Below are 27,604 nucleotides of genomic sequence, written 5' to 3'. Positions count from 1 at the left end.
TTTTAAATATTTTTTTTTTTTGGTACTTTTTTGCGGCTTGTTCTTCGCTGTTTCTTTTTCTTTCGTTCTAGATGCATACGTTAAAAATATGTAATTGTCATTTCATAATCTTTTTCGCTAGCTTAAAATCTAAGATGACATTGATATTTACTATTATTTACAACGATTTGGTTATTTTTAATGATCACCCATGTACACTCGCGTTAGTTTTTTGCTTGTTTGTATCAATCATTCGCTATAATCTAGTAGAGTCAATTGTTGTGATACTACCGTCGAATGAATTGTTTTCCAAACCCATTTTCTTTCTGTATGATTTCTTGAAGATAGGAGTTCTGAAAAAATATTAAGAAAAAAACGAATTTAAAAAAAGATTTTGCTTGAAAAGATTAGAAAAGAACAAAAATACCAAATATGCACGTATTTTTGTTCCTTTTTTAATTAGAAAAAGAACAAATAAATATTTTTATTTAATACTCACGCTTTTACGCATGGAATCCACCAGAAATTTTGTCCCCTACCAAAATCATTTCCCTCTTCCAATGATTCTGGTAACTGCATGTTCAAGGTTTCCGGTAACGTTAAAGTTAAAAATGCAACTCCGAAGGATAAAAGTCCGAGAGCAACCAAAGGTAATGCCGGATTGACGTCGGACTGAAATTTGAAAACCATACGATAAATTGCAATGAAAATTTCAATTTTGTCACCAATTTGCTATCTTTTTATTTGTGAAATTTTGGTAATTTTTTAAGATGCTTGTAATTTGCAACAATATTAATTTTATCGGCATTGAAATATAGTGTATTGTATATACTAACCAGATAAATGATGTAAGGTCCAATAATATGAGCGAAATAACCAATAATATGGATCAATGAAACACCTTGTGCCCGTACCACCGTTGGTAACATTTCAGCGGCATATTGAAAACCAATATTCGCGGCTATGTTTACTCCTAAACGTGCTAAAATTGCCATGGCCACAGTGAAATATCCTAAAATCATATCATGAAGCAAGAATTAATTATGCAAACTAATATTAGTAATTCTTATACATAAAACATACATAATAATAATAATAATAAAGAACAATCAATGGTTCACGTGACCCTCAAACGGTACACGTGCATAGAAAATTTAATTTAATATTTCATAATTGATTTATGACTTTAATTTTTATATTTGCAACTATTATCGAATTTGGATATTTAAATAATGAGAAAATATAAATTGTGTGTAATATAAATTTCCTTTTATGGGATTTCCAAAATATTAGTAATATCTATGATCTCTTTGTGACTAAATTTACCAGTGACACAAACACAATAAAATAATAATAATAATAATAATAATTATAATAAATGAGTGATTTACCTTCGGGAGTTGCAATGGCGATGAATGAGAAAACACCGCACAAAAACATGGATGCGAATCCCATCCATCGTCTTCCCCATCTATCGAGTAAAAGAGCTAAAAGAATAGCAGCTGGAAGTTCGGTCATTGATGCAAGAGAAAAGGATGTGAACACGTCAGGATCCAACAATTTCATGTTCCATACATGCCCATCAAATACCAGAACAATGAGAAGCCTATAAAAATTACATCAGTTACAAAAAGTGTCTGGATAAATATTTTATTCACTTTTCTTTTGTTTTCAATTTTTCATTTGGGATACTTACCAATATATTATAAGTACTATTGTAATACAAGCTAATCTAGGTAATTTGAAAAGATCCAACACAGTGTGTTGACGATGGGCAGAATCCATTTCAGCTGCATTCTTACAACTTTTTTCGAATGTCTCCAAAATCTGTGGTCGCAATGTTTTTCCGTTTACCTTCGCGAATTTTTGCAGCATTTCGATGGCTTTATCAGGTTTTCCCGTCATGATATACCATCTAAATAATAAAATACAAAATTTAAACTATGCAAAATAATATTATTATTAATAATTATAATATTATTATTTATATATTATTTAATATCATTAGGTAGATGAGTGACTAAGAGATGAGATAAAGATAATTTTAGTATTATAATAATAATAATAATAATAATATTCAAGTTTAATAAATATTATTATATTATTATTATTATTATTATTATTATTATTATTATTATTATTAATGAAATTTATGTATAAAAAATTGATTTGTAAATACCGTGTACTTTCGGGGACGATCCAAGGTCCAATAAATGCAACGACCATTGGAAATGCGGTAACTATACTTAAAATTCTCCAATCTGCTATCCAATAAGCAATCCATGGTAACAATCCAGCTGCTGCAGCGAAATAGATTCCAAATGACATATTTGCGAACAAAGTTCTATATCTTGGACCGACATATTCGATAACTAAAACGAAAATATTAAATATATAATAAAAATAATCGAACACAATTATTTTTTATACACCGAAAATTATTTTTAATCCTAATAAAATTTCTTTCTTTATAACTAAACATTGTTAGAAATAAACTTACCGATGATAAAAAGAATGTTGAAGCAATTGTCAAAGGACGAACCGACGATCAATCTAGCCAGACAAAAGCTCCAAAAGCTATTACAAAATGCTGTAGCAACGGATGCGAAAAATCCTACGGCATTGCAGGAAACCAATGCTGGTATTCTACCATAATGATCGGCTATGTAACCAAAAATAAAACCACCGATGATACTTCCTACGAAAAATGCTGATTGCGCCGCTGAACTTAGAAAAGTTTTCTCGCAAACCCAGTTCAACTGTTTACCATAAGAAAAAAAAAAAAAACAGAAAAAAAGAAAACGAAATTAAAAGAAATTAAAAGACATTTAAAAATGGTATAAAAACAAATTAGAAATATTTTCGATGCGATTTTCGATGCACAATAATAATTTTATTGTTTATTTAAAAAATAAAAACAAAAAATAAATTCTTACCTCGGCAGCAATGGAGGCGTACGGTATCATTGTGTAATTGTATTCCCATCCATTATTGCAAGGCATCTTCGGTATCGCTAAAGCGATTCTAAACAAAACGAAATCAATAAAACAAATTAACTCTTAATAGATCAGGTTTTTTTCCGTCATTAAAACATAATTTATATAACTTGAAATCAAATAAATATTGATCTTCAAATACAAATTAACAACGAATGAACAATTTTCAAAGATAATCAATTCATTTCCATAATTCAAGTTTGAGTTGATAATCGATATGAAGAATCTTTTATTATTTACAAAAGGAAAATTATGAAATATTATATATACTTCATATCGGGGAAAAAAATTAAATTACAAAATAATATTCATTTATTGGTATGTTATTTCAAAGTTACACACGGACTCATAGATGATGAATAATAAATATTTAAAATTATTAATAAAAATATCCAAACTTTTTTTTACACATGCAAGAATTGCACAAACTGAACAAAAAACATCCGTCCGAGTAATTTAATTTAATTTAATTTTCTTCGATGTTAATTTAATCGATTAAAAATCGTTCGTTAATAATTAGAAAATGTTTGAAATAAATTTATCCTGAATTTAAAAACGCGTCCGGAACAATTATTATTTGTTTTGAAATATATTTTTACGTGTAAGTTAGTATTAACTTTAATGTTCAATGCTGTTACACAAGCGATAATACGAAGGTTACTTCGGATGGTCCATAAAAGTAAATTTACCGTATCACCTGATTAGTTGGTTTTTTTTTATTTCTTTTTTTTATCAACAACGATTATATTGTAATTAACTGGGACTAGAACGAGATAGAACACAATTACAAGGTGAACTTTATAATCTATTTTTTATTGTTCTCGTTTTCCTAACATCAACAAACTAAATATCTACACACACACACATATAAAAACGATTATGAAGAAATAATTTTGATTTTTTTCCCCCTCATTTTTTGTTAACAACAAAAACAAATTACGTTTGTTTGTTTTATTTCTCTCCTAAAAACGATTATGAAGAAATAATTTTGTATTTTTTCCCCCTCATTTTTTGTTAACAACTTAAAAACAAATTACGTTTGTTTGTTTTATTTCTCTCCGATCGTTTTATTCATTCATGTATTACCTATATCCTGTTTGTTAATCGTATTTTAAAAGGAAAAACAGCAAATAAATAATAGGAAAAAAAAATGAGATGAAAATGTGATGAACAAGATCTCGATTTATGGTCGATTAATTTTCTCAATAAATTCTATTGCAATTCTAATAAGCGTTAGCTTAAAAAACCTAACACGTTTCAGTTCTCTTCTTTTAATTTTACATGAGTAACGATTTCGTGGAAATCAGATGGGTCGATGATTTATGACGAATCACGTGATTTCTTTTTCTTTACTTTTTTTTTATTCTTCTCTTTTTTTTTTCTTTTCTTATCCTCCTTCTTTTTCTTCTTCATTAATTATTCACGCGTTGGTATTTTCGAAAAATCTCGTTTTCCCTACCAAGAAAAATTTAATCGATTCATTGTTCCTTACAAGTTTTCTTATTCATTCGTAGTCGTAACGTAAGAAAAAGAAAACATTAATTCATACGTATATTTTCAATGCGTGAATTATAAATCATTTAAAAACAAAAATAAGTATCTATACGATGCACGAATTATACAATAATACAATAAATTAACACACCGATAAAAATTTTAATATATTAAAAAATAAATTATTTATTTATATATAATATTATATTATTATAATTAATATATTTATATATAATAAATTAAAAACAAATTATAACTTTGATTGAAATTTAATATAACGATTACTATTTGGAACGAGTTTATTTTTATAATTGTTACCGGAAGTATCGAACTGATTTGATCATAAAGCTTAGACAGGTAGCATAGATATAGAATTAGTCAATAGATCTAATCTTTCGAACGTTTCGTATGAATGGATCGTTTGTAGAATGGAATACAACAAAGAAGTTGGTACTGACTCAGTGGTGGTCAATATTAAAAAATGAAATTATAACATTAAACTAATTTAATCTTACAAGCTAGAAAATTTATGGAAGATTTTTGGATATACGTACAATCGAAATAAAATATCTCAATATTACCAAATATTTTTGATTTATATAATTAGGTGAATCGGTTTTGTCATAAAATATAGTTAACGAAGACTAAACAATGTTCATTCTATTTACTGATTCCTGTACTTGAAATTTATTATCATTATCTTTGTCAATAGATTAGAGGTTTGATAAACACCAAATTATGAATACTTAATTGGAGACAAATTTTCTACTAATTATATTATAGGAAAATATATATATAAAATTTAATTTGTATTAATTCTGTGACTATTTTTCAATTAATAAAATATCATGTTGGTTTAATAATCCCTTCACCATATTAGTCACATATTAATATACAAGACGTATGTTTGAATGTGTTAAATGGCAAGATTTTAGTAGATAGATCGGGACACATGTTTAGAACAAAGAGTCGATTGCATATGAAATAAAGTTGGCCACCTTTGGTCTAACTGATGTAATCAACGATCAATTAGAAATAAAAATATTTTATTTAGCAAGATTTTTCCTTTTCTTTTTTTTTTCCGTATCTATCGTTATTTCTACACTTTGCGTAATCGTTCGTTAGTGTTCGTTTATACGTTCATTGCCATTTCTATACATTTGCATAGTTCTGCTGATCGTATGGAATAAATGAGAATAAAAGAGAAATAGAGAAAGACAAAATCTTAGTTATCGTAAACTGCAATCTGGGAATCAGAATTTCTATTGAGTCATACTTCGTTATTTCACTTCTTGTAAACAAAAAGTATAAAAACATTTCTTGGTATATTAACAATAACAAATCTGTATGATTAACTTGAATAAAAAGTAATTTACTTGAAAATAAATTAAGGATACATCAATTTTAATATTTTTAATAATATTTATATGATTAATGATAAATTAATAAAAGGTAATGTGATTGAAATAAGATACACAGGGCCTTTAAAATGATAAATACGATTCTGAGAGAGAGAAAGAGAGAACAACATTTGTAATATTTTTGTTTAAATATTTCGAAATGCGATAATTTTGAAAAAGAAATTTTGTTCGAGTAAAAATTAAAACTACAAAAAAAGTAGGAAATCAATTTAAAAAAAAAAAATAGATAAAATAATTTCCATGAGTAAGTAAGATTAGAGTTCTCTATTAGAAATTTAAACTCGTCTAGTCATTATGTGTATTACTTCACTCGACAAATAATAATTATCTAAGATCATAGTTGTAGATAGAATATGATCGTGTGGGTGCCATTTTGCATATTGCATTTCGATCTCGTGGTTTTCCTTATTGTACATTTTGTTTACGACCATGTAATTATGTATGTTGACATTATTTATTTCTATCTAATCTTATCTCATGTAAATAAATTATCTGTGTTTACAGAGAGATTTTCATATTTTTAAAATGAGCTCTAAAAATTAAAATTAATAAAAGAGTTTTGAAAATGAGTTATAGAAAAAATATGTTATAGATTAAGAATACGAAAATGATTTAATAATATTTATATTGATTTATTTATACGAAGAAATATAAATCAATTTTAATATAACAATCGCCAACATGCGAATGATTAATAATATTTCTTGATTTTTTATTATGAAGAAAAATGATTCATCTTATCATGAATGAATTTTAAGCTCCTATAAATCCATATTTTTTCTTGTCTATAAAAAAATATACACACATATTTGAATTATTAATAATATTTATATATACATTATTATATTATTATTTTATAAATGTACATATAATATATTATCATAATTATGTATGACGAGGTGGCCGAGTGGTTAAGGCGTTGGACTGCTAATCCAATGTGCTCTGCACGCGTGGGTTCGAATCCCATCCTCGTCGATATTCCATTTTATTTATTTATAAGTTGGGTATTAATAATCTATATGAATATATATATTATTTAATAAAAATGTATGTATATATATATCTGTATATGTATATTTTTATATAATTTATAGATAAGTCTCTATTTTGTATTAAAATATTAAAAAGGTCAATTAAATTAACAGCCTAATTATTACTTGCTGTAATATTAATTATGTGAAAAGTTCTAATAGCTAGGATCCATTAAAAATTTTCTACCTTTAACGTTTTTTTACCATTTGGAATTTAATTTTTGTAGAAATTTTTTAAAACAATTCTATTCTAAGTATGATAATATTTCGATACTTATCCTGTGATGAGAAAAACAAATTATATTTTATAAATAGACACTTTTGCGAATTTTCACAATAACAATTATTTAAAAATGATTACAAATGACGTTTGAAAAGGATTGAGTAACTTTTATCGTCGCTGTGCATCGATAGACAAATTTTAAATAAATCAAAAGTATTTATTCGAGAAGTTGTAACATAGACAATCTAATGTTCGACATTTAAAATGCAATGTTGTAATCTAAGAAATCGTTTTAAATGTGTGTATATTTACATCATTTTCTTTTTAATATTTCCTAAACGTTTAGATCATTCGCACTTATATAAATAATGTGAAAAATAAAATAAATTAATAAAGAACAATATAATTGATTATTGTCATCAACAAGTGACTATTAATTTTCATAAGAAAATAAAAGGAAAAATTTATAGAGATGAGTAAAAAAAATTAAATAAATATCTGTCCTGTTTTTTATAGAAATTTTCATATACAACATTTATTTCCACACACGTGAGTACGATGTTTTGCAATTAAATAATTAAAACGTTAAAAGAAAGGACTTATTAAGGAATTTACATCAAATATCAGATTATGAAGTTATTTAAATGAAGGAAAAATTTCCAAACTCGTATTTACTCACATACGTGTATCTATGCTTTGTTATAATCTTGACTACTTATCATTTAATAAACCTAATGTCTGGAATTGATAAAAAATTATACTAATAAATCGTATCTTGAAGAAAAGAAAAATATACAACGATTAACATTAATATCTTGTCTCTGTTTTAAAATCTTTTTTTCTTCTCTTTTTATATAGGTGTGTGTGTATTGTATTATTAATGATAATCGATTATCAAGGAAGCGTTACGTTGATAAACATCACGTAGATTCTAACTTGTAAATTGCACCGAAATATTACGAACCAAGTGTATTATGCAAATGACAATAAAATCTGTTTAATATTTTGTTTATAAATTTCATAACTGCCAAACAACAAAAGTGATAACTAAAATTACAAAAAAAACTAAAATTATTAAAAATAAATAATCATAATAAAAATGTAAATTATTAATCTTTACGTTTATGGAAATATTTATTTTTTCTTAGATATATTATATAAATAAATATATACAGAAATTATTATTTTGAAAGAAAAACTGAAGTTTTCCTTGTAGGAATAAAAAAGGAAAGGAAAATTAAAAGGTTCTCAGATAGTTAAAGATAATTTTTCGGAAATAAAATGGTTAAGTAAACGGAAAGAAAAATAACAATTAGCGTGTTGGTTGTAATGATCTGTCACGTCAATCCGTATAAAGAGGAAAAACGTATGAGTATGCTGTGTGAGTTCTAGTTAACAGACTGTCTGGGTGATTCAATACAATTGTGGATCAGCATGTGGTTTTCCTGTTTTCTCAATTTTATGACTTTCGAAAAGAACCTGTTTTTCGATTTTTCCTTACTTCATTTACTCGAATTAATTTCTACGCATATTCTTTTCTTCGCGATTCTCAATCAAATACCATAAATAATTTATTAATACATTTTTGTATTAATATGTTTCTCTATACTTGGAGGAACGGTTGAGTGTGAGTGTGTGTGCAAGTATGCGAGTGATTGGGAAAAAATGCATACATAAAATAACATAAAGTTGTTGCTAGAAATTAATAAACAAATCTTATTCGTGGTTCTGACGTTGAATAAATATTATTATTATTATTATTATTATTATTATTATTATTATTATTTTATTATTTAATTTCAAATAGTCGTTAAGATAGAATGTAAGTAGTATGACGAATTTTTCTTAAAAACAAAAAAAGAAAGATATTATATAAAACATTTAGTGTGTTCAATCTTTTTAGTAATCATTTTTTTTTCTACAAAATTATGCAAACATTGTAACATTACTTGTGTACTCTAGATAATGTATTAATAATTTGTGTTATTTATCAATTTTATTTTACACGGTCGTATTTTCAATTTTAAAACGATTATGAGAATGATAAGATGAGTAAGAAGCAGGAAATATTTCTTAAATATAAAATATTTGAGAAATTTTGTTTGGAAGGAACGAAGATTACAACTCGAGAAATGCAGTTTTCCTTGAAAAAGATGATTCTTGGTTCTCATGTCAGTAAAACGTTGAATGCACGAGATAAAGGCGTTGACTTTGTTTTTTGCCTTCAGGCGATTCCACCGAATCCGTACGCTTGTTATTTTTCTCTCTCTCTCTCTTCTTTCTTTCTTTCTTTCTTTCTATGTTTTTGTTTGCTGTCTACACGTACGTATATGAGTATATGTGTGTATAAGTATAAATGCTACTCACTTTTGATGATCTGTAAGATTCAAATACATGAGCTCTGGTACCCTGCACCAATGTTCAGCAGGCACCAGTGTTATGAAGAATTGTGCAAAATATAGGAACGCATAGACGAAGGTGAATGGCAATAGAAGAAAAAAAAGGAACAATTGATAACGACCGGCTTCTCCAACATAAACCAAAATGTCGTCGAAGTTTTCAACCGCCTTACAAGCGCGTTGTCCTTCCGTCTTTCCTGAATCCACTGCTACCGTCATTTTTCAGTCTGCGAACAATTAAACAAATATATATATATTTTTTTTTATTTATTTATTTGATTATATTTACAAAAAAAAGAAACGTTTACATAATATTTTTATATTTATTCTATGATGTAATTTGTTATTTTTATTTTTGTTTTAATTTCAATTAAACAGAGGTGCGTCGTTGATTTTTTGGGTATTTTAAAGTAACACCTTTCTGTTAGTTGGAGGGACCTATTAATCATAATTAATTCAAGTTTAGGTTAACTGTGACGATTGATTTGCTATTTTGTATAATTAATATTTTTCTGAAATTTTGAAGTTATACTTCTTTTTTATTTAAATTGTTTTCATTGTTATTTTTTTGACCGCGAATTTGCCCCTGTTATAATTCCCATTCAATGTGAAATTTTGTTTGATTAGAAAAATAATAGAATTTTTGAGAATTATGATAAAGATTTTAATTACAAAATACGAGTGGCTCTGTGAAAACAAGTAAGAAAATTATTTACCGAAGGAAAATTTGTTAATAATTTTGGTGACAAAAGATTGTGAAAGAGGATAATAAAAATCACTTTAGATAAATTTGATTATAAATAGAAAACGGTAATAAAAATAATGTCAATGATATTTGATTATGAAACACGGTAGTCAGGAAACGTCATTGCGTTTGGATTTATATTATTTGAGATAATGATAAGATAGTAATCATCTTATCGTTTATTTCTTTAATGAAAATGATTGTTTCGCAATATTTACCAGTATTCTAATTGATTCGTTAATTTTATTTACGATTTTTAATATTCTTGTTACTATGGACAATTGAACGAGAAAATAAAAAAAAAACAATTTTTACTTACTCTTTACTTTCCTTTTATTATTTACTTATATTAAATATAATTAAATCGAAATGAGAAAAACAAAAAAACATACATTTTAATAAGGATGATATTTTGTTTAAAAAATGTGTTAGGTTTGCCAATAAGTATTAAAAAATAATTTATAACATTTTATATGCAAATAATAAATAGAGTATATTACAAAATATTGCATTGGGTTGAATGTAGTATTAAGATATTAGTTCTGTCAATAAATCTGTAATATCTAATCTAAAAATGATCGAATGCAATTTTTATTCTTTTAGATAGAAAATATTGAAAATTTGTATCAAATGTTGGTTGGCCAACGTTTTTCCTTGGTCGACGAACAAAATTCAATAAAAAAAAGTAAATGTTAACGATGAAAGAAACCCAAAAGAAAAAGAGAAAAAAAAGTATTCCGACGACAATATTTGAACGTTTAGATGATCAGAAGATAACAAAGATAAAAGTAACAAGTAGAAATGAAAATAAATGTCTACACAATCCAAGATAAAATTTTTGAAAAAAGATAAATTTAATAAGTTAAAAGGAAAGGACAAAGTCTGATGAAAGTTAAACGTTTTGATGACCAAGAGATTAGAAAAATTAAGAAAAAAAAGAAAAAAAGAAAAGAAGATAAAAAACGTGTTGACACGTGTCACGTATCAAGTTAGTTTTGTCGTTTGTAGTGTATTATTCGTCTGGGTGGCTTCGTTCTCGTTTCACATATGAAAATAGACGAAAGTTAATTGAACGAAAATTAAGACGAATTAAAGTGAGACCCGTCTTTCAATTCGCGTATTTGCACGCACGCATGCACGCACGTACTGACACAATTAGTATTGTGTCTATGTGTGTAAGGTAATTAATAGAAAACGTTAGATATCTAACACGCGAAATCTGATTTAACACCCGGTTATCTTGACGTTAAAGTGACGTCCAAGGTAATCATCTTTATTACCTCTTTTTTAACGATGAATGAAATCATTTGATCATCGTAACGTATTTACAAAAGTTTAAGGAAAAAAAAATAAATAATCATAATAATAAAAATGAAAGAAAATTGAAAATAAATTATGAATGGTTACGTATGTGCGTAAAATATGTTAGGAAAAAAAAAAAAAAAAAAGGAAAATAAAAAATCGAGACTAACTAAGAATATCAATTAATCAAAATCTCAGAAACAATTTGTACCTGTTGATCGATTCGTCAATTTTACCGGTCGAATAACACAAATATAAATTTGTTCTAATCTACAGAAAAATCAATCTTTGATGATAATAAATTGTATTTTAACTTCATATCTACCTTTAATAGGGCCAATAGGCTGCGAATTACGTAAATATCTATTTATCTACTTATATTCTTAGTGAAAACATCTAATTATATAGTCTAATGCTTAATCGTAATCTTGAATGATTAATTGAGAGGGCAATTAAATCGATACAACTCTTTTTAATCGATTGAAGAATTTATTAACTCAATCGATATATTAATCTTATCTTTTGAATGAAACGCATCGAAGTCTGATTTTGATAAAATAAAATTAAAAGAAAAGAAAAGAAAAGAAAGTAAAATTATTCGCATCGTCGTTATAATTTTTGTAATTAATTTATTTCGAATAGAATATTACTATGACGTAAGCGATGACATAGAGAAACATGTATTATCTAGAAAATGACATTTATCTATTTATCTATTCCCATCTTACTCTTTTTCTCTCATTCACTAACGTTTCTCCATGGTCATGGCGAAGAGGGATATGAATCTTTCATAAAGTACTTATTTATAATCTATGTATTTATTACTGCATTGGTTAATTGGCACGCCTTGTTATAGATCGCGCGTGAAATAGATAAAAAATAAGATTAAAAAAACAGGAAGCGAGGAAACTGCGTTACGCAACGATATTCATTGTTTTTAAATTGTTCGAGATTTTTCTTGAATAATTATTCGTCAAATTTTCGTATATTATATTGAAATTTTCAATAATTATTTTATTAATATAATTATATTAATATATATAATTATTATTAAAATTGTTCAAAATAATATGCATACGTGTTTTATCGCCATTAAAATGCTTCATTAATTTACGCGTTCGATTTCTGATTTAAATTTTGTATTTGTTCTTATTATTATAATTATAGTCAAGTAATGAAGATAGTCTTAATTGTTGGTTTCTTTGTTTAAATCGAAAATTAAAGTATCGTATGATATATTATTTTCACGGTTCTTCATTTATTTTTGTATCTCACTTTAGATTTTATCTTCACTTTGATCTGTTTTCTTTCTTAGATAATTACATGATAATACTAATCATAATTTCCGTTTTTATGTTTAAATTAAAGCGTGATTTTTATTATTGATGATGAACTCTCGTGAGAGTTACTTAATCAACATTTCGATAAGACAGATCGTTTATTTCCTACTACTCAACAACAAGTGTGCTTTAATAGAATAAAATATGGACTGTATTACTCACAGTTAATTCTCACTTTCTTCTCTCATTCCATTCCTATTTGTAAACTATCTCAACGATTTGTATTGTTCTATCTCTTTCTTATTTAATCTTTGTCAGTAGTGGCAAGGACAACAAATTGAAGGATCCTTTTATCCAACTCTATTGTAAGACTATTTTTTGTTATCAAACAAGCAGATCGTCTAACGGAATTTTTACAAGAATGCGGATAAATTATTAAACAGATTCCATTTAGTTTCGTTAACTTTGTTCAACGTTCGAGTGTTGCTGCAATTTTTATTCAGGACCGTATTTAACGTTTCTAGAAATCCTAAATTCAAATTAATTATATCGATATCTTAACAAAAAATCAAACATATTATAATTAATTCAATTCATTTAATGTATTTTTTTCTGTTTTTTGCTAAAGATATTTACAAGCGTTTTATATTTTTTTTATAAATAAAATGAGATTTTGCGAATAAAGAGGATCCCCAAATTGAGACCCCTTGCAGTTGATACGGTCCTGACAGTGTCTCAGCAAGTCCTAAGGAAGAATCCTTCATTTCCTCTTTAACAAGATCCAACTATTAATTGACTTTAAGTTTTATCTCTTCTTTTATGCTTGCGAATTTAGTTAACGTCTCACGTTTCTTTTACACGTCATCTCAAGATGAAGACAAATAAGTGAATTCGAATGAGACGATGATCGGATCGAAGTATCCATCTTTTACGTTTGTCTTTAAATACAAAAAATTATCATACAAACGAAATTCTATCGATTTGTAAAATAGAAAAAAACAAGAAAAAATAATGACTACATTTTATTAAATTCCCGAAAGAACGGTATTCTATATATTTTTTTTCTCGATAGAAAATATGATTATAATATTTTGATCGATTTGTGTAAGACAAAAAGAAATCGTAAATCTTGATTGAACAATTTTTTCTCTTTTATTAATATTCCGTTAATAATGTATCTTTTTTCATTAATATTAATAAATCTCAACCATGATGGAAGTTTGCGAATGATTATCCTTTAAAATGATTTGTCCTTGTACAAATACCATCGAATCTCTAAGCTGATAGAACTTCTCTCGACTGATTCAATATTTATTAAATTAATTTAATCGATACTTTCATTTTTTCTTCCCAATCGTCTCCTTCCTTCCATTTATCTCTCTTTTTTTCTTTTCTTTTTTTCATATTTTTTCTTCTCTCACTTTAGTTTTTTATTCATAAAACTTTTTGTTCCCTTGTTTTCAACTCAAGAGTCAGAACGATATTACGTAACAGATATAATTATTGGAATCTGCAAACGTTTTTGATGGGACCCACGATAATCCGTAAAATCATTTATTCAAGCGTATCATTCTGTTCGAAATAATAACAATCAATAACAAAAAAATGATCTATTCACGTTCACTTGGTAGAATAATAAAAAAACGTGCTTTCCGGAAGTGCAATACGAGTGTATGTGTTTCTGTGTGTGAATGTGTGCGTGTGTGTGAGTAGAAACGTAAGACAACGTGATATTTCAACAATTAGTTATTTAACGAAAGAAAGGTTGATTTTATTTTCAAGGCAACGTCTCTTTCTTGAAAAAAATAACATTTGCTAAAATACTCAATTATTAATTATTCATATATTTATTTTAATATTTTTTAAACATCAAATATTCATCTAACCGATTTAGAATTTAAATCTGGGCACTGAGTTATAGAATCAAATGGTTTGGGGATTTAAAAAATATTTCATTAATAATCAATCGAATTTATATATAAATATTTTGTTTCTTTTTCTAATTTTAACTTTAATAAACACGGGCTACTTTTTGGTACTGTGTTTTCTTTTTATTTTTTTTGTGTGAAAAACACAATTAGAAAAGATTAGAAAATATGATTCCACGGTGAATGAATCTCATATAAACTTGATACAATTCATAGTAAATGTGATAATAATTAAACAGAACGTTGTATAATCAATATAGTCACTTAAACAAGAAAATACGAGTAGGAAGTGTTATGGAAAATAAATATTGGAAAGAAAAAAAAAATGAAAAACAAGAAAAAATAAAAAGCAACTCATTATTAGGAAGAAAAAATATTTCCTTGTTCTTTTTTAAACATTAACCATTAACTAACTACACTTGGGAGGGGAAAGAAATTATTTGAAGAAAAAGAAAAAAGACAAAGAAAAAAGATAAAGAAAAGAAGTAGAAGAATAAAATAAAAAACGAAAGAAGTAAAGAATGAAATGACTCATGTTTAAAAAACACAAAGCCATAGATACATTTTTCGCGAACACGTTAGCCTTTCCACTAACACAAACAATAGCGGTAACTGATTATATCTAATTCGACTGTACACATATTTGAAATATTATTAATTCTCTTTCTTCTCTCTTTCTCCCTCCCCACTCCTAATTTTTTTTGTATTAACACGTTTATATGATAATGTACACAATGTAATAAACAAAGAATGTTAATACCTAGGTATAATAAGTTATTAGAGTGATTTATAGAAATATCGATATTTGCTTTTAATTCAATGTTTCTAAATTTTTCAACAAGTAAACGGATTTTCATTGTTAACTAACATTTTTATTCTAAGAAAAATATAATTTGACATGAACTATAATAAAATTGATTGATACCGAATAAAGACCAATTTTTGAATCGTTCATATTAAATGTTTTATCTAATCAAATATTTAATATTTCAATATAACAATAAAATGTATTTATCTAATCAAATATTCTTTTATAATAAAATTAATATCAATTTGAAGGTTAAATAATTTTAAAATATGTTTATGTGTATAACAAATTTGAAACTACATATTTATTTATATACAAAGCAAATATATAAATTATTTCAAATTTACAATAAAGGCGGGGAGGGGGGTATTCCTGTGAATCACTGTAAATATACGTTGGAACACGTGTTCTAATTAAATACGGATTTATATATATATATATATATAAGTGATATTATCTTGTACTAATTGTAAAAGAGAATAAAATCTCGTTTCAAGGTAAAACTTTATAATTTAATATGATCATGGAAAACGTATACATGTGCGTGTAAACTTTGATTCAATTTTGAAATACATTTCAATATCCTATTATATTAGAATGATATGTAAGAAACATGTAAACACACATTAATACATAACGTACTAATATATAAAAAGTGTTATTTAAATATAGAAGAAAATAGTTTACGTTGACTTCAAGGTAACGATTTGCCGTATCATTCCTTTGCAAATAACCACATATATATACAAGTTTTGTAAGAAAAACATTCAGTATCTACGTTATTTTGGATATCACGTTTAAATCATTATGTTGATAAAATGTCAAACGTCATTTTATAATTATACTATTCGGAAAACTTTTCTCCTTTTATTTCCTTGTACTTCTCTCTCTTTTTCTTTTTTTATTTATACGATATTAAATGTTAAATTCCAAGTTACAAACAAAACACATTTTTTCATACTCAAATGAAATGAAAGCTTTTTCTAATTTTTGGATAAAAATCAATGGATATTTTTTTCATTTACTATCGAAACATTCGAACAATCTTAAATTTTAGTAATCAACTTTTTGTTTGATCGAAGAAAATATTACAAAAAAAAAACAAACGGAACAAAACAAAAAGAAAGAAATCAAAATCACTCTCGGGAAATAGTTAAAAAATTGTTTAAAATATTTGTACAGTAGTGTAAGTAAACATAAAAAGAATTGAAAGGGGTGGAAGGGGGAAATCAATGCAAATCATTCAGGGAAAAATATCGAAAAGTTAGACCCCGAACCATTTCGCATCTACGGGAAACCAGCTTTCCATTATTCACATTTGTTTAGATAAGATCTATGAATGTTTTATAGACAATACTAAATCAAAAGGGAGTAAACGTCAGCGAACTATTGTAGTCGATCGGAATGTGCGGAATAGCACGAGGGGACCTTGGGAAGATATACCTGGGATTAAGAACCGGTCCAAGGACGAACGAACGAACGAATAAACGAACGAATGGGTAGTAGTTCGCGGTGTCGAAAAGTTCGACTATATAGAAAATAATGTGTTTACCTCTTTGGATATATGTTTTATGGATGTGTCCCGATATAAATTTATAACTATATCTGTTTTTCCTTATTTTATCCTTCTCCTTTCCTTCTTCTTTTCCTCGTCGATGGGATTATAGTCTTGCTTTGTTATGTCGTTTATCACTCTTTTTTTAAGCTAGCGTATATTATTCATAAAAAAGAAAAAAAAAGAGATATTTTCCCGTAACAATAATAACAATAATAATAATAACAATAATACTATTTCTAATATACGTCACACTTTATATTTAAAATCTCGAAAAACTCGTCACGAATTTGATTTTTCCCGACAGTTGACAGAGAGACGAATAAAAATGTGTTGTTTAAAAAAAAAACACAAAAAAGAAGATATGTGTTTCCAATATGAAATAAATATTAGAAAAATTCTTTTGGTATATATAACGGAAACAAAAACGTGTTCCTCTTTCGTCGATAGGATTGATGTCCCGTGTGTGTCGTGACTTTTCGGTAGACGCTACATAACCGTGTGTATATCGCGTCGTCGTAGCACGTTATGTGTACGGACTGTTCCGTTCGAGAGCCATTGGTGGGGCTTTATAGTCTTAGTGACGGTACAGGATTTCCCCACCCAGGACCATCAGATAACTTTACTTATACCCGCTCAAGACGTTCCTCCCTACGAAAGGCACCAACAACACCAACCAAGTTTTTCTCAACACTGAAGTTAATGGTCTCTGCTGATCTCTCTTATCTATACACTTGTATTTTAGTAGTATTTGTAAGTAGTAGTAATAGTAGTAGTAGTGTAGTAAAAGTATTAGTACTACCACTAACTACTGTTTATCGTTTAAAACGAGACTTCGTCGTCATTTTACGTTTGTGTCGTCAACGTTGCTGCTACTTTTGATGACGTCAACGGTGAACGAGTTGCGGGAAATTTCATGAGACTTTTCTCTCTTTCTCTGTCTCCCACCTGTAATCTTTTTTTCTTTTTGCTATTTCTATTTGATATCCTATCTAATTTAACTGTTTATCTATTTCTAGTTTTTTTTTTCTTGAATAAGCGTCAGGAAATTCCTTTTATCTTTCTTTCGTATAACGTAATTTTGTCGTTTGCGTTTATTCTTACCCTTTTTTGTTTTTTATTGGTTTTATCAATTCTTGTCTTTTTTTTCCTTTTTCTTTTTATTTCAAACTCGTTTCCACTTTTTTTCTTTGTTTTTTTTTTCTTTTTTATATGTGTCTGGATTTCATCGAGGCTTGACTTCTTCGTACGTCATCGTCTTTCCGATTAAAATGACGACCTTCTCTTCCTCTTCCTTTCATTTTTTCTTTTTCCTTCTCTTCTTCTTCCTTTCATTTTGTCTTCTTCCTTCTCTTCTTCTTCTTCTTCTTCTTCTTCTTCTTCTTCTTCTTCTTCTACTGCTACTTCCTCGCCTCCTTCTTCTTCTTCTTTTTTTTCTTGTTCTGGTGAAAAAAGATGGGGGAATGCTCGCGGTCGGATAGATTTCGCTTGAAGATGATGGATTTTGTGGTAAATACTTATTACAAACGCGTAAAGATGCGAAAGTTATTCTCAGCGAGATCGTGAATATTATTATTATTATTATTATTATTATTATTGTTTTAATGTTGCGAGGCAATTAATTATTTAGATTTAGTTATATTTTAATCCATGTTCTTATGAAAGAAAATTTTTTATTTTTAAATTATTTATATTCACTTTTTATTTTATTACGATTGATATTTCATTTATTTAAATGTCCTTATGTAATATATTTGTTTGTGTATAAATATTTGATTAAATGTTTTCATTATTTAATGTAAACATAATTTATAATATATAAATTGGTAAACATATTTTTATTATTATACTTACATATATATATATATATTTTTTTTATAATATAAAAATTGTTTTATCTTCTAATTTTAATTTTGTAATCTTTGAAATTTTATCTTTAAATTTTCTTTGTAAATTATACGTTTTCAAATAATGATAAATAGATAATATCATTTCTCTGATAATATTTCAAATATTTATACTTTCTACACACATACAAATAACAATAAATTTATTTAAATAGAATAAATAAGAAAGTTTCGTAAAAAAAAAGAAATAAATTTCCATTGGAAGTCATGATGATAATGTTAATAGATTCCATTGACGTAAAAACTAAACCCGAATAAAAATTTGATCGAAAGTACTACTGGTTACATTTACGTCGAAGAAAAACATAGTCAGTCAGCCTGCTATGTAGTTCGAACTCGGACTTTCCTGGTAGCTTTGAGAGTTGGGAATGCTTTACTTTCCAAGCATCCTCAGGCAGTAATCAGAAAAGACTTTCTGGGAATAATTAAATATAGTGATTCCCAATCATTGAATATTTATTTATTCATAGACACCTAACATAACTTTTTTCTAAAATACATATATCATTATTAATGTTAATTGTAACTCTTTGATTTTTCGTATTCACAATTATATGTATATAAATAAATGAATAAATAAATAAATAAGTTAATAAATGCAACATTAAAAAATAAATATGATAAATAAATATGATAAATAAATTGATACTTACGAAAATATGAATGGATTAAAAATCGTGCGATTAACAAGCGACATTGAATAACTCGATAATCATTCGGAACAACGGCTCATACAATTTGTCATACTATTCTAGCAAGACTAATTATAATATACGTATATCAAGTAAGTAGTTAAAAAATAAAAAACCTTTCGAGTTTCCAGTTTCTATTTTAGCTATTTACCGATAAAGGAAACCAATGAGAATAAACGCCATTGCAGTCGATCGTTCCAAGAATTAGAACAATAGCCTCGAGCATTTCAAATCGATGAATATAACTAATAATCCTCGCGTGTAATGAACAATATAGTTTGTAAACCCTTTATTGATAATTATCGTCAAAGTGATTCCAAACTCATTAACGTTATTCGCATTACCGAGTACATCGATTATAAGTCAATTATTAAATATATATATATTTTTTTTTTCTTACATTATTCCTAACATTCTTATTTCTAAATATAAAAATTGTACGAAGAACGCGTAAAAATCAAATAAATAGTTGTTTAATTATTTGAATTAATCTTTCCATTGATCATCTGTCGTACGAACGTATGCACGTTCATGTTGTGTGTGTGTGTACGTATGTATGTGTGCATGTTTATGAATTGCTTGTTTGATTAAGCGTGACAAAGCAACAATTGCAAGATTGGAAGTCTTTGTTTTTTTCATTTATTGTTTTAGACTTATGAATTATGAGTTTGATGATTAAAATAGTCGTTTATGAGCATTGAGATTAAATCACGTAGGACGATAAGATTTCATCGAGTTACCATTTCGATGTTTATCTTATTGAAAAAGTTAAAGGCCTGACGAAGGACAAGATATTATGTAAATTTAGAATAAACAATGTATTGCAACAAGTTAGAACAATGTACCGAGTAAAATGTGGTAATATAGGAATTTACATGAAGCATTGAAATCACTTTAATTAGATTTATATACTACTGGTATTGCATCTATTATTTACCGTTTTTGATTATGCCATTTTCATTTCTGATGCATGGGCAAAAAATATTATTTAAAAGGATCGTAACGCAAGAATATTCTATAAATCACGTCTGAAGAGTTATTTGATAGAATAGAAAATGATTTTGAGATTAAGGGTAAAGTTTGGTATCGATTAATGCGAGTAACGAAATGTCTGTGCGAAAAACTAAATGAATTTTTAAAAATAAACTTTGTTATATACATAAGATATTAAACATATATTATTATCGTTATTATTATTATTATTATTGTTATGGTACATATTATATAATATATATTAAATGAAATATATAATAATTTAATTATATTTTAGTAATATAAATATGTGATATATATATTTTTTAAATAAAAAGGATATATTTGTCATATATTAAATTGAATAAAAATGTTTAAATTTAGAAATAAAAATATTCTAAATATGTAATAAATTATATAAATATATAACAATAATAATAACAATAAATATGCATATAGTAAAAAAGAATATAATAAATTTCATATTATTCATTTGGTAAATAAAAAATCTATTACGTGTAACAATGTTTACGTGTAAAATTAATTAATAATACAAACATATATATATATATTTTTTATTAATTATTTAGTTTATTCATAAAAGAATCCAAAGCAGATTTGATAGGGAACGATATAGGTTAAGTGAGTATCATGTTACATTGGCAAGTGTTAAACAGTGAAAAACGTCAAAGCTATTAACAGTGTGTATTGAGTTATAGTTCTTTTATTGATATCATAAATTATAATGGACGTGTTGGGCTTCCTATCGTATTATTGATTACTCTCGTGACCATTTCTTTTCTCTTTCTCTCTCTCTCTTTTTCTCTTTCTCTCTCAGTCTAAATAAAAGTCATCGAGAACCCTATTCATATTTTCGATCGATCATACGAGTTGACAGGAGACAAACGGATTCGTTTAAAAATTACTAACACACACACACACATTTATACATCCTTCAAAAATTGTATTTCAATATTCTATTATAACGAATACACACACGCTTGTTTTATTTTTTATGAAGACAATCAATAAGAAGATTGACCCTTTAAATGCATTCGACAGGTTTTTCCAGTTACCAGAGGACTCATGGTTTCATCTTTCAAAGTTAGTATATTTGTTATATTATACTAAACACTCGACGGTCAAAGAAATCAATTCATACAGAATTTCATGTTCACTTTTAAAGTCAACGATCCTGTCTTTTGTAATTGTCAAAACTACATTTCTTTTTTATTGGCTCATATTAATATTATGGTCTGAGATCGATTATTTACTAAATTAAACGTATATCATATTTCTATATTAAAACGTAAAAAAATAAACAAATTATGATTTTGGATCTTTGTTGGATCTTACGGCCTTTAGATAAAATAAAATATAAGTTATTACTACTATTAGTATACAAATTTAGCAGTATTTAAATTTCAAAAATATTTTCCAAAAAATAAATTTGACAGTACTAAAAATATTATAATTGTTGTGATAACGTAAATTGTTTGACTCAACCTTGACGCGACTTTATTAACTGAAAAAATACAATTTATGCAATAATAATCATTAATTTTAATAAAAATATTCAACAAATATATAAATTCATTTCTCTTATTTGTAGGAACGTAAATTCTTGCATTTGATGAATATGATTTTTCATGATTAATAAATTCATAAAAGTAACTAAACGTAACAAATTTTAGAAAATGGAAAAAGAAATGATGTTTAAGTTTCATTCCCATTATTTGTATAATATAAGTAAATATTTAAAAAATCGATAATTTAAAGAAAACAATTAACCAAATCATTGAGTCCAAATAATTCAAATTTACTTTTCACTTAAAAGGTAATAAAAAGCAAATCTCATTATTCGGATATACAGAATGAAAAAATTATTTTTGTAAAAAATATACTTAGGTAATTTAAAAAAGCAATGCAAATATATACTGCTTTATATTATTTTGCATTCGTATTTGAATAATTAAACTGGAAAGAATGATTCATCAATTTGTATTTAATCCCATACTCGATATTTATAAAGCTTCATTGAACGATAAATTTTGTTCTGTGCATAAAATCTTGCGGTTTAATATTGCACGTGCTATATGTTTGCACACACAAAACAAACGTAAACTTATTATAGTTTAAACATGTATACGAATATCTTGAAAATTTCTATCGCACTGGTGGTTGGTATTGAATAAAAATATTATTGATATCATTTGTGTGTGTGTGTGTGTGTTATGCTTATTAAAATCATGCATTTATTAAACCGAGTGGAAATTTATCATTCTTCGATAAGTAAACAACGTTTATATACGTGTAGATAGGTGTACTTTAATTCTTTTGATCATTCAAAAGTTTTATCTATAATTTAGTTAGTTCAGTTTTTTGTTTTGAATCAAAAAGTTCACCTAAGTAAATGAACAATCGTTATGAAGTATCAAGATTTATTGTTTTATTTTTCTTTTTCGTTACTTTTGGTTTCCACTATTTTTTTAGCTTTATTACGAAATATATGCAAAGTTTTTCTTCCTTATTGCAAATGCTTGATATTAGATAAAAAAAGATAAAACGAATACTTCTATACATCTACAATCTTATCAAAGTTATGAAACGTTTTATTTATACAAAAAGTTAGTTCAAATAATTACAGATTACTGATAGTGTAGAGAAATTATAAAGTCCAATTTAAATAAAAGTTTGAAATTATCTTATCAACAAATCGGAAAAACTTATATTAAAATTTCTTGTTAATGTTGAAATATTTTAGTAATCTTGTACAAACCTTGCCCATGTCGATAACACTAAATTATGTATAAATAAAAAATTTCAGATACCCTTGAAAGTAATAATCGAGCGTATTAATGTCTTATCAGAATGGAAACGTTAGAAGTTATTTTTTTATGAACAATTTTGTTCATGTTTTTTTTCTTTAATCTACTATAATAAAGGTTCACAATTACGTAAAGAAACCTTGCTTACACATGTACCCGTAGTTAAACGTAAGTAAAAGAAATATATTTAAAAAAAAAAAGGATTTAATGATAGTGTTGATCTGAATATTTTTACCAATATGATAATAAATTTTTACCACGTTTACAGACGTCATTGGCGAAACACATAAACTGATAGAAAGTAGCTATTAAATGTTCTCCGATAAAACATACTCGAACATGATATGCTATGTGATAACGTAAGAATGAAGGTAAAAAAGTTCTTATTGCAAATATTTTTTATCGTTGTAGCTTCACCATCTAATCGTGGCTCAAATATATTCAACTTTTTTATTTAAAACGTTACATAACCAATTGAATTTTTATTTATCTATTTTTCTTCTTCTTTTTCTTCTTCTTATTTTATTTTTTTTTGTTAGATACAAATTTGTTGCACGTCCTTAAATGATTATTAATTGCAGAACATCTGCATTCAAGATCACAGAAAACTACCTTACCGACGTTTTTAATTTCACATTGACAAGGTCGTTCTTGTGGATCTTTTATTTAATTTATTATATTGCTGAAGTTTCTGGCGGTAATTGTTTTTTTTATTCATTATGATAATTATATTATTATTATTATTATTAAGATATAAGAACATAACTGATTAATGTTGAAAAGAAAATCCTCATATTTGCATATTAGAAAATAAAAACGACAATTATTTTGATCAAAAATATAATAATTACGTTGCAAATTCGATAGAAAGGAAAAAAGAAAGAAAATTTGACAACATGACGCAGCTAAGTAAGAGAAGTTTCGAGAAACATTATTAGCATCGACGATTGTTAGATCATAATTACAGAGAATAATTAACTATTACAAACTAAAAATAACTTGTCAATTAACCGACGTTGAAAATATATTTTAATTGCTTCTCTTTTTCATTCTTACTTGTTTATTTTTGGTTCAATATTAAGCAAAATAAATAATATTGTAACCCGCGCAACACGGTTTGTCGTTTTACGTTCTAACAATATTTTTCTACGAGAACGACAAATAAATAAAAGAAAAAGAATATGATTTTTAATTATTAACAAATATTTAAATAAAATAAAAAGTCTTATCCGTTCTCAAATTCATAAATTTGTCTGATGAATGAATAAATAAATTCTTGCATTATACTCGATGAAAATGAATTTTAAATGAATCGAAAAAATTCTAATTCAAAGAAATGAAATTGAAATTGAAAAATAGACTTACGTTAAATTTGTGAGATCCTTTTTGGAATATGTTTTCCTTCTTACTGCTGTCAAGGAATCCAAACAGCAGAGACCATTGCCACTTCACTCATCGTCAGCTAACCTTGCACTAAACTACATCGTCGCGGTCATGCCGCGATAACAAAAGTTACGAACATATAGAACATATTTTAGAGACCCTGCGTTTAATCGGTACACCGTTAGTAGGACAACAATGTCTCTCATCTCCTTCTGCATTATTTTCTAACGAATAATCTCTTTTTATTCTGTAACATAACATTTTTCTTTTTTTTTTTAAATAGTAATACGCACTAACTTTGAATCGAAATAACAATATGACAAGGCATTTAATAATTTTCATTTATAAATTTTATCTACATAAATATTAAAATAAGAAATAACAATTATATGAATTACCAATTAACAAATATCAACATTGTTTTTGGCTGCTAGTATTTTCGTTTCTTTTAAATGTTAGTTAATAATTAATAAATAAATCATAAGATACTAATTACTTCAATTGCGTCATTTTTTTTTTAAATATCCATTCAATTATTAAAGATAATTTAACTCAAAAGACATTTTGCGAAGCAATTAACGTAACTTAGTATTTGAAATTTGGATCCATCCATGATATATCAAAATTACAAAACCAATCAATTTCGTAACAACAAGAGTATAAAACAAACAGAAAGAAAAAGAAAGAAAAATGGTGAATAAACGGTAGATAAAAAAAATGTATGTAACCGAGATAGGATCCCTCATGTTATTGCAAAATCAAAAGTAGGACGAATAATATCACGTTCCCTAGAAATTAAAAAAAAAAAATGTTTCTTAAGTCCGATATAATATAATAAGTGTATTATATGTTTTCTCTTTCTCTCTCGCGTTTTTTTTTTCTTTTTTCTTACTTTTTTGTTATGAAATAATTTTTTTTTTATCCTCTTACGTATCTCGATGCGATAAAGGGGGTCTACCCACACGGAGAGAGAGACCCACTGTCCCCGATATTACTCGTGTCGTCCATTGTGCGAAACTCGCGAAGATGGAGGTAACATAATGAAACTAATTGGCTTGCTCTGATCAATTAACTCGCGCAAGCTTAATATTTAATGTAAGCTCGCCGCCTTCCCCTGTTCTATCTGGACACATTTACCGAGGATATGGGCTAACGTGAAAACATACATACGGAGATGCACACACATTAATATCTAACATAAGATAAAATTTGGATAACTGTAGAAATAGTAAACTAATCAAATAACTTGACATTAATTCAATTCATACAAAAGAATAACTGAAACTTAACGAAAAGTTAAGTTTAAATAAACGCTTAGGCAAATCCATACGTAATGTTAAGCATTTACAAAGTAACAAAAGCAATAGAATGTTTATATATTTTTAGTTATTTTTGTAGCTAACGATAATTAAGACAATTATGACGATAAGTTAAAACAACTCCCTCATTATATTATCAAATAAATTGTGAAATAATTATTTCACTCGTCATTAGACAATTATCATAATTATCGTCGCATACGTATGCGCGTGTGAATAAATAAAATTTTGATTTTTCAAGTGGATTTGATCGAAGACACTCTTGTTTGTTTGTTTGTTTTTTTTTCCTTTTTTTTTTTTTAACAAATAAATAATATATGTATATATATATATATATTAAGGACATTGGCATACAATTTAACATTTCCCTATCGAGATTGTTTATCTCGACGATAATACCAAATCTGCGACACATTTTTGTTATTCTTTACGATTATTGCTATGCATATTGCCTAAAATTACGAGGACTCTGCCATTGATTTGTAACTTCTATGGAAATGGTGAATTATGAATTTTTATTGTTTGACGTTAATTGATAACTAACGAAAAGAATGTTCGCATAGATTTTTTTTCAAGAAAAAAACAACAAAAAAATGAATATCAATTGTCGCATGTGGTGATGTTGTTGATCGCAGTATCACGTTACTTGTATATTTTTTTTCTTTATCTTTCTATTTTTTTTCATAATTTTGTTTTTTTTAACAATAATCGAGAGAAATCGTGTATGTACATAACCATACATTCATATATACATACGTATCATTGTTTGTAGTCAATGCATATCAATGATATTTTAATTTAAATGCTGTGTTAATGTTATTTAAGAAATTCTGTTGTTTCCGTATAAATAAATAAATAAATAAGACACACACCACACTCCACTCCGTTCGCTTTGACTTTCTTTTTTGGGCATAGAAAAAAATAAATAAGTTTTTATTACAATCTCCGCGAAAAGTTCAATAATAATATAAGTCTTGGTTACTTTGGTCATATGTTTTCCGTTTGTTGTTTTGTGTGTTTTAAAAATGAATAATCCGAAGAAAAATAATTTGCCGATTATGCAAGTATTAAAGTAATTCTTCGTTATCGTCCGAAAGACCATACATTTGTGGTCTTCGTTGTTCTTTTTGATTTTGTTGTTGTCTTTCCATGGCCTGTTGTTTTTGAAACAATGCGATACTGGCAGCTTTGTAATTAATTGGCCCGTACGAACGATAATCCACATCGGCGTAATCCAAATCAGAAAATCCTGGACTGAATGCCTTAAAACGTTCAAAGAAAGGAAGGAAATATTTATCAATGAAATAACATAATATGACACAAGGTTCTTTCATATAATCTA

At 26.6% G+C, this 27,604-nt stretch overlaps 2 protein-coding genes and 1 non-coding gene across 17 annotated transcripts in view; 1 reads left to right on the top strand and 2 right to left on the bottom strand.

The window, feature by feature from the left end:
- Positions 1–60: 60 nt before the first annotated feature.
- Positions 61–25,050, bottom strand: LOC122517088 (organic cation transporter 1-like). The gene is made up of 10 exons (XM_043635448.1): positions 24,926–25,050; positions 9,512–9,770; positions 2,916–3,003; positions 2,480–2,738; positions 2,159–2,351; positions 1,676–1,894; positions 1,371–1,585; positions 816–991; positions 479–651; positions 61–332 (listed from the first exon to the last, which is right to left on the bottom strand). The coding sequence occupies exons 2-10, from the start codon at positions 9,760–9,762 to the stop codon at positions 236–238; spliced, it is 1,671 nt and encodes a 556-aa protein (XP_043491383.1). The 5' UTR covers positions 9,763–9,770; positions 24,926–25,050; the 3' UTR covers positions 61–235.
- Trnas-gcu lies at positions 6,784–6,865 on the top strand. The gene has a single exon. It is a non-coding gene; the product is annotated as a tRNA-Ser (tRNA).
- Positions 24,944–27,604, bottom strand: part of LOC122517086 (hemicentin-2) — a 31,334-nt gene continuing 28,673 nt past the window's right edge. For all 15 annotated transcript variants that reach the window (XM_043635433.1, XM_043635440.1, XM_043635436.1 and 12 more), the window contains one exon: positions 24,944–27,524. In XM_043635433.1, the coding sequence (XP_043491368.1) occupies positions 27,330–27,524 (195 nt within the window). In that variant the 3' untranslated portion in view covers positions 24,944–27,329. The remainder of the gene's footprint in view (positions 27,525–27,604) is intronic.

This window comes from Polistes fuscatus, unplaced genomic scaffold, assembly GCF_010416935.1.
Source record: "Polistes fuscatus isolate 324 unplaced genomic scaffold, CU_Pfus_HIC Scaffold2, whole genome shotgun sequence".
In the NCBI taxonomy this organism is placed as follows: domain Eukaryota; kingdom Metazoa; phylum Arthropoda; class Insecta; order Hymenoptera; family Vespidae; genus Polistes; species Polistes fuscatus.
This window is presented reverse-complemented; position numbering and strand designations above follow the sequence as displayed.

Coding starts and splice junctions, on each gene's coding strand:
- LOC122517088 (XM_043635448.1), bottom strand. CDS start 9,762: ATGACGGTAGCAGTGGATTCAGGAAAGACGGAAGGACAACGCGCTTGT. Junction 3,004..9,511: donor AATCTTACAGATCATCAAAA/GTGAGTAGCATT, acceptor CGTTTTGTTTAG/AATCGCTTTAGCGATACCGA. Junction 2,352..2,479: donor CAACATTCTTTTTATCATCG/GTAAGTTTATTT, acceptor TTTTCGTTTTAG/TTATCGAATATGTCGGTCCA.